General features: G+C 38.4%; 1 protein-coding gene across 1 annotated transcript in view; it reads left to right on the top strand.

The window, feature by feature from the left end:
- The first annotated feature begins 3,654 nt into the window (after positions 1-3,654).
- The window catches only part of LOC107744209 (SIM bHLH transcription factor 2), a 16,019-nt gene continuing 10,363 nt past the window's right edge, over positions 3,655-9,310 (top strand). The window contains exons 1-5 of the mRNA XM_016557733.1: positions 3,655-3,829; positions 5,172-5,254; positions 5,375-5,464; positions 6,932-6,941; positions 7,841-7,926. Coding sequence (XP_016413219.1) covers positions 3,655-3,829; positions 5,172-5,254; positions 5,375-5,464; positions 6,932-6,941; positions 7,841-7,926 — 444 coding nt within the window. The remainder of the gene's footprint in view (positions 3,830-5,171; positions 5,255-5,374; positions 5,465-6,931; positions 6,942-7,840; positions 7,927-9,310) is intronic.

Here is a 9,310-nt window from a genome sequence, read left to right as displayed (position 1 = left end):
TAGTAATATCGATTATTTTCTCATCCAATTTTTTGAGGAGACACTGCTATTGTGGGAGGCACACAGACTCATGTACAGCACTTCTGTTCAATCAGTTCAATCATTATCTGCTCACCATGTCAGCGATGAAGGCTGCTGTTTATTAGAAATGCAGTAAGTGCAACATGCGAACAAGCTCATATTAAAACACCCCATCTGAGAGCTTGTATTTGACCTGCAGGACTGTGATCAGAGGAAAACCCTCCAGTGCAGGAAAGGCTGGATTTGTGCCTTGAGTCTGAAGAAGAGCTGAACACCTGAAAGATGATAATGAGCGTGACTCCTGCTAACAGAGGTTAATAACAAGACTCCTCTCTCGAACCCTCTCTGCCTTACAGTCCTCACAGCCAACGCTTCCTACTTTCTCCACGCTGATCTGAAACAGGACGGCGGGTTTCTGTGGATTTCTACATGCTATTGAGGCAGGCTGGTTTTTGGTCTCCTCCTGCATTTTCCATTGAAGCTCATCCATCAGCGGTGACAGGCAGAGAGAAAGCGATAGCCCAGTATCACAGCCAAACCTGTGCTCTCGCGCGGGCCTGCACACTCACGCCATTTATAAAGGCACGCTGCTGTCCTCAGGAAATACTCAGCACACCGTGTCAAATTATGACATTAAATGTGCAAACTTGTTTTTATCAAAGCTCTTCACAACCAGCTTTCATCTTGGCACAGCAGCACATTTCACGTTCAAAACGCAGGAAAACTAACAAAAAGACTTTATGCAGTCTTAAACCAACTCATTCTTCATAACACTGGCTAACACACTTTATGATCCATAAACACTGATAACTGGTGCATTACACAATGTTTTCTTACACTAAATTTCTTCACAAACAAGAATGGCAGTCTGCTGTTCAGATTGAGTGAATGTTACACACTCCATATCTACATCACTGCACAAAATTATTTCTGAGCTTTACGTTTTTGTATAGATGGGAATGAAATTGAAAAACTAACACCTGTGCAGTTGTTCAAGCTACATATAATTGTTTGAATATAGTATTTAATTTTTTTTAAGATTTGGAATATATTTCAATATGGCATTACTGTGTAAATGTAGCGAAACGCTCTCTTATTCAGTTATGTATTATGTTAAGTTTTGAACAAGTTGATCAGTTTTGTAAAGAGCATGTGAAGGTGTAAATTAGCCAGTGGGGTCACAGAGTGAGAAAATAATTCATGTCATTTGAAATGTATTTTCTACCAAAGCAATGATAAAGTATCCAGTTTAGACACATAGATGCTGTTGTGCTTCACTGTGTGAAGAGTTTTGAAAAAGTGAGGATTGAGAAATGGGTTGTGAATGGATCTCTAAATCAAATGCGTTATATTCAATGCACTGGTTTCTGATAATAATTAATATGCTCATATATAGTCAGTGTTGGGAGGGTTACTTTGTTAATGTAACAGGTTACAGATTACAAGTTACCCTATTTGAAATGTAACAAGTAGTGTAACGATTTCAATTACTTTAATAAAGTAGTGTAACTGATTACTTTCTGATTGCTTTTCTAAACTTCTAATGTTTTCAACTGTTAATCATTTTGAAACATGTAAAGCAGACAGTTAATATTACAGTAGAACTCAACACTGATTACTGCCAGTCTTACAGAATCCTTCATCACTTCAATTCAGATTATAATAATTTAATTTTAAAACACAGCCACCACAAAATCAGACTTTAGCACGTCTTTCTACTTTCAGATCATTCTGAGGTTAAATACAGATTTAAAATCATAGTTTAATTAATAGGTATGATATTGTTTTTGAAATCAAATTTTTGCATAGCTATGACAGGAACCACTGGCATCTAACAATGCCCTGGAAACACAGTTATTAGCGTCTCATATTTTAGAGCAGTCAGTGCAGTTTGGGAAAGAAATCAATCAAATCTGTATGTGTGTGAAAATATTCAGATGAAACCCCCTTTGTAATCATTAACATTTTCATAAATGGCCTAACTAATTTAATTACACAAATTAAAAAAAATTATCAGTAACTGTAACAGATTAGTTATGTTTATTTTGTAATTAAATTACGTAATTAGGTTACATCTAACTAGTTACTCCCCAACACTGAATATAGTTGATAACTCAATGCGGGATTATTTACATTTTCGTCATATTTTCCTCACTACAGAAACACAAAGATTTATTATGAACTCCAAACAAATATGCACAAACTCAGCGCCTCTGTTTTTTTAACATAACATAATAGTTCTTGATACCCTCGATACCGTTACGCGTTTATGGTTTGCAGTAAGTAACGTAAAGCTGAATTTATTCAGACTGGCCTGTTTATATATCATCGACAGACAGGCCTATAGGCCTAACATTTCGTCAGATAATTACGTTTTCGCGTGACAGTGAAACGAGACGAATCCTTTTAACTCAAAGTGATCGGCGTTAAACAGCTTCATCTAAACTCCGCTCGCGCTGAAACATCGGTATTTAGCGGATATTTCGAGGCATTAAACCGCATTAAACCGCCAGACACGGGAACTGCACTTGCATTGTTAAATGTCAATAAATGTTAATATGGAAAAATAATTTGGTAAGACAGCCAATAGCCTAATTCAAACTACAGTAAGTGTTGCTTTTTATTCACATCATCATTTTTTTAAATATAATGCTTTATTTATTCAGTGCCACACGAACAAGAGGTATTACATATTCACACGATCAAATTAACATTAGCTACCAGATAAAAAAGAAAAGAGAACAAAAAGAAGAAAAAGAAGAAAATTAGGCTACATAAATTTCAATGCTTTCAGAGCATTACATGTTTCGAGTGCTTTTTTGTTTTTGTTTGTTCCAAGAGATTTACATATAATTTAAAGTCATTCATAAAATGTGAAGAATTTGGTCCCTTGACATCATCCTCATCATCCTCCTCAAACACAAGAGAGTGTGACGTAACAAGAGTCATTCTGAACCGCCCCCCCCCCTCTCTCTGTGTGTGTGTGTCTCTCTCTCTTTCTTTCTCTCTCTCTCTCTCTCTCTCAATATTCTCTCATTCATTGGCGATCACAGCGCCTGAATAATGGAATGGCTGGACGGAATCTGCGGACTCTGAGAGGAATATTCAGAGGACTAAAAAGGAAAATTAAAGATTTTAACATGGAAATAAACACGGGCTTGTGAAATGGAGGACTGGAGGACATGGACACACTGAACAGACGTTCACCGTAAACTCATCTTTACTATTTTTACTTGTATGCTGATCGTCATGGATTTATTAGCAGTTTGTATTTTTGTATCACTGTAATTTGCTTATTTTTAACGTTTTAAACCAAAACGCCAAAGCGCTGATGCTGGAGTTCAATTCCTTTCTAAAGTATATAAAAAGTGATCAGAATCGAAATGTAATGCGACAGGACTGCTGATTTACTGAAGGACGTTTCTGGAAAGACTTTCAGTGTTAGAGGAGATTTACAGTCGTCATTTATTTATTCGTTTTAATTCACAATAAAGCCCAGGACTCTTCACTCTTCAGTAGCCGATCTTTCGCTGCAACAGAAACGGAAAACTCGCAGGAAAACAATAATAAACCGATGAGCATGACCCTAGCGTGGCGCTCTGCTCGAGACTAACACAGCAGCGTGAGTCAGAGATGAAGGACAAGTCCAAGAATGCTGCGAAGACACGAAGAGAAAAAGAAAATGGAGAATTGAATGAACTGGCCAAGCTGCTGCCGCTGCCCTCGGCCATCACATCTCAGCTGGACAAAGCGTCCATCATCAGACTGACCAGCAGCTACCTGAAGATGCGAGCCGTGTTTCCAGACGGTAGCTCACGATCCGGTCTCAGACCGCTTTACAGCTCGCTTTACAGCTCGCGCAACTCTACTGTGATCACACTGACTTGCAGTTTATCTCCTTACTTTTATTTGATGATGTTTCAGTTATTAATTAAAAAATTAAACTGTTCAAGGTCGGACAATTTAATTTAATTACCCGTAAAGCATTTGAAAACCAACATTTTGGTTAAGTTAATTAGTTTAACCACTCGAAGTCTAAAAGTTTAAAATAAAATGAATAAAAAAATAATAGGCCTAATGATGAAAATGAATATGATATCTGAATTCGTTTTGATCAGATGTGCTCTGCGTGATGAAATTAAACTGGTTACGATTCGGGGGAAACCACCTGAAAATACAATAATAAAGCAGTAATAAAGAGAATAATATATAGAGTTTTCAGTTTCCTGAAAATATTTATTCCTTGTTCTTTTTTCCCTCTTGAGTTTGTAACTGAATCTTTATCAGCTCACATTAAAATCATCGCAGATTCAGATCGCTTGCAGTGAAATCTGCTTTTTTGCTGAGAGTCCAAAGATATATTTATGTCATAACAGATCTCAAATTGTAAAATGGATAAATATTTCACAAATGGAAGAAATAAAAGAATCTATATCGGATTACATTGACGCAATAGCATCTATCAATTTAGGACGAATTAATGTTTCTTCTTTGCCTATGAATTAGTCTATGCAAAATCCAAATTAAACTCAACTATGTAATGTCTTTAATTTCCGTTTTCGGCTACGTGGAAGTTTAGATAACAATATTAAATTATGCTATATGATATGCTGTTGTAAAGAGTAAATTATTATACATATTGTTAGTTTGTCTCTGATGGACCTGATAACACGCAATAATATAAAATACGTAATAATCATGCATTTTAGTATTTTGTTTTGCCTTTAAAAAATATTTCTGGAAAAGACATATTCTGTAGCAAAATGACCCTTTAACAATATGCATTAAATCGACATGCTAAGTCTAATAACTTAAAATGGTTTTATTTTATGTAATTATGATAAATACATTGTGGCTTCAGCAAAATGTTATGCCTAAATAATTTCCCCCAGATTCACTGCGCGAACTTGACAGATACATTTAATTAACATGTGTGATAAAGATTTTAATAACTCCCGTGAAACTGCTTTTTAAATTAGATTTTAATACAAAGGCGGTCACTTAGAATTTTTTTTTAACGCAAAATCTAAATGAATTCTTCACAACGCACACTATATCAGTGTGCTAAAGCTCCAGCTGTTGGTGTGATGTGTGATAAAGGCTTGAACACAGGTCAGTATTTGAGTGTGTTTGTGCTGTGTTTGTGTGAGGGCTCGGAGAGGCCTGGGGTCAGTCAGCAAGGGTCAGTCCTCTGGACATCATGGCCAAAGATCTGGGGTCTCACCTGCTGCAGGTGCGAGCCTTTACAACTACTTCATATTTTGACGCTAATTTCTAGAAACGCATCGGATGATTATGCAAATGAATCAACGATCAAGTGTCCGTTATTATGCTCTCTGGTTGTGTTTTTCAGACGCTGGACGGGTTTGTGTTCGTCGTCGCGTCTGACGGTAAAATCATGTACATTTCAGAAACAGCTTCGGTACACCTGGGCTTGTCACAGGTGAGAGTTTAACACGAAACCAGGGTCAGTTCGGGGCCACGGTGATAACACACTTCAACACACACATAACTGAGACACAACGCTATAATTCTATCTGGGGAATGTGAAGTGAATTCATACACACTTTTGTTTGCTCCATATCCTTATTTGTGCTTCTATTGAGAAATTCAGTCTGTTCTGAAGTCTGAAAAAACACTGGGCTTCTGCTCCTTTAATATGTTTAGATCTTGTATCTGGTAATGTAAAGAGACCAAACACATTCAAATTGTGTGTGTGTGTGTGTGTGTGTGGTGTGTGTGTGTGTTTAAAGAAAACCAATGTAGAATTGAATTAATGGAAATACAATTAAAAACATTTTTTACTTATCTTTAGATATTGAGCTGATAGCCTACATTAGGTCTAGGACTAGGGTTGTAATTTTTAACTGTGATGCCATATATAGGAAATCACAATATCAGAAAACCCTGACTCTTACTGAGATCATTTACTATTTATTTATTCTCCCTCATGTCCTTCCGAACCAGTTTGAGTTTCTCAGGAACACAAAATAACTTTGATAACCCAACAACTCTAGTGCCCATTGACTTCCACTGTATAGATAAAAAACACCCACATTTCTCAAGTGTGGAAATGATCACATTCTGGGTGAATTATCCCTTTATGAAATTCGTCCGTGCTGATTTGGTGCTTTAGTAATATTAGCACAGCTTCAGGCCTTGTGCACTTTACACTTTCCAAATTACATTTTGCTTCTAAAAATGAGCAAACACCAAGACATTCCTCCATCTGATGAGAGACGAGGAGCAGGACAATCAGAGTCTCAATCAGAAACGTCACAAACAGCTTCATCTGAGCCGTGAAGAGAAGAGTCTGCTGCTGCTTCAGAAGAAAGGGAACGAGTGCTGCAGAAAGCATGGGATGAAACCTCAGCTGAATGTTTCACATGCGGAAATAAACCATTGCAGGAACAACAAGGCCTGTCATGGGAAACTCTATTTTTGCTCTTGCTTTTCCACGACTTCACAAAATAGGAAAAGAGATGGACAGCAGACAGAAGAGACGAAGATATGGAAATTAATGGTCAGCATGTAATCCCAGAGATTTATTGGTTTGGGTTGAGGGATTCCTGAATTTGATTTGAACTAAAAACTAATAAAAAAATAAATAAATCTGTATTAGAACTACTGTAATGCAGTCACACATTAAGATAATAAAATAACGATGTCCTCACAACTGACATTAAAACTGAAAAAATGCGTTTCTTAGAGTCAAGAGATCGTGTCCAACATGTTTAGTTGATCTTATCTATGCACAATCAGCTTGTAACACTCCAAAGAGAAAGGAAAACTTGAAATCGCATCATATGACCCCTTTAAAAGAAGAATATCACGTGTTTCCTTGATTTATAGAAAAGATGAACTAAAAGTCTTGTTTGTAGACCCAGGATCTATATTCGTGCTCCTGAAGATGTCCACGGGTGAGTTGAAGGGAAAACGCTGTTTTTATAGCTATTCAAAGCAGCAGCGGCCGCGAGACGAGCTCCATCGCACATGATGCTGTAGTGCGGGAACACCTGTGTTTGCTGACTACTGAGCATTCAAATGCGCTGGTCACTGCAGAACGACCGCGTGAACGGCCGAGAGCGAGACTCCGAGCAGATATGAAGCGAAGCACACAGTAAGTGTGTTCAGTAAAGTGCGCATTCCTGCACGGACGCGCCGCTGCGCTACAAAGAGCAGATTATCGCGCCGCGTCGCAGCTGCGCAGAAACTCATTTGTCGCTGAAGTGCTGTGGAGTGACCTTCTCTGTGTGCGATGTGCCCTGCTAATTTACACACACAAATGGATCAAAGTCCAGCACAGAATCCGCTTTTGTTTTCACATGCAAATCGTGTTTTTATACATGAACTCTTTCCAGCGGGAATCAGACGGTCTCTTTGAGATGGACGCAGATCAATTTCAGACAAACAGGAGTTTAGCTTCACACACAAACACACACACACACACACACACACACTTAAATGTGTGAATACACACCCTGCTCACAATAGGCATTTTTGTGAGTTGATGTAATCTTCTTAAATGACACAGATTCTCATCTTAATCTCAGCTGGGTTTCCCCCCACTTTGCAGCTATTTGACTGATTTCTCTTTATGCCGCCTGACAATTGTCTGGCAAAAGGCAAAGTAGCATGACTGAATGATGGTTTAGAATGTGATGTGTGTGTGTTGTAGGTGGAACTGACCGACATTTGGTCCCCATAACGTGGTAAATACCAGGTACACACACACACACACACACACTCACACACACACACACACACACACACACACGAGAATTAAATTCATATTCATCACAAAGCTGATCTGTTGCAGAGCTGGAGCTCGAGCGCTCGTTCTTCCTGCGCATGAAGTGTGTTCTGGCGAAGCGGAACGCGGGACTCACCTGCGGCGGTTATAAGGTGAGTTCGTCTCTCTTCAGCTGTTCTAATAAACCATCAAACACACGCACATGTTTTTGTTTGGAATTAAAGCAGATGACGGCCAGTAAAATTATATTCTCTTGGTTACTTTCCCGCGGGCGTTGTTTTTTGCGAGCTCATCTCAAAGCCGAGTTTTGCATTGCAAATGTCATTAAGTCAAAACATTTCTCAAGAGCTTGAGTTCACATGGAGAGCTACTTTAGAGCCAGATTCGCTGCCATTTCACTGTCGACACTGTGCTGCATGAACTGACCCTCAAAGCTGATCTGATTAAATGTAGCAAAGACTTGTTTGAACGCGAACCGCGCATTTGACTACATCATGAACCGATGACATTTTCCGTGCGTCTCCACCCGCTTCATCAGTCAGGCTTTGGAGATTTGTTTGAAATTTACCTTGGCAATAAACAAGTGGTTTATGTTAAGTAGAGAATAAATCAGGCTCTGGATTCAGAGGCGGGTCAACAGGACAAAGAAATATCTGAGTGAGTGTGTGTGTGTGAGTGTGTGTGTGTGTACTTGTTTATGCTACATTGTGGGGACCAAATGTCCAGGGAGGGGCCAGCAACCAGTCTGGGGTGGCACAGAAATCTTCATTATTTCAGTATAAAAATGTGTTTGACTATAAAGTACTGGACTGCTTTACTGCCTAAAACACAACTGAATACAATACATTTCTACTTAATTGTAATTGAGATATTTGTGAATTAGATCAAGTAATGCTGAGTGAATATAACAATTTGTGTATTATTCCCCACCTCCAGGTATTTTAATAAATGGGCTCACTATAGCTTTATTGCTCAGTCAGCTTGGTTCTGGTTCTCAAAACCCCCAAAAGCTTGTTCTCCAACATTACTCATGGACGAGACCTGCAGTTAGTGATAACAATGTGAAAAAGCACATGCCAGAATGTAAAATGAGTTATTTTATGCATTTAAATTGTTTCATTTTCGTTTGTACTTTTCAAATTAACAAAAAAAAAAAATGTGCGCTCATTTTCTAGAATACATTTCCTTTTATTCATTTGGCAGACACTTTTATCCAAAGCGACTTACAATTGGGGAATACATCAAGCCATTCTTCTTAAAGAGGCAAACAGACACAGGAAGTGCTCACCAAGTTTCAAGCATTGTTCAAATAAGTACAAGCTAGACAGAGAAAGATGAAAGAAAAGAAAAAAAAAATTTTTTTAGGATGAAGTCAGATGGATAGGGGTGGGAAGATCATTCCACCAGCCAGGAACGGTGAACGAGAATGTTCTGGAAAGTGATTTTGAGCCTCTCTGTGATGGTACCACGAGGCGTCGCTCACTAGCAGATCTCAGACTTCTGGAGGGGATGTAGATTCGTAGTAGTGAGTGGAAG

This window comes from Sinocyclocheilus rhinocerous, unplaced genomic scaffold, assembly GCF_001515625.1.
Source record: "Sinocyclocheilus rhinocerous isolate Xijiao unplaced genomic scaffold, SAMN03320098_v1.1 scaffold2753, whole genome shotgun sequence".
Lineage (NCBI taxonomy): Eukaryota > Metazoa > Chordata > Actinopteri > Cypriniformes > Cyprinidae > Sinocyclocheilus > Sinocyclocheilus rhinocerous.
Note: the sequence above shows the minus strand (reverse complement) of the source record. Positions and strands in the feature narration are given on the sequence as shown.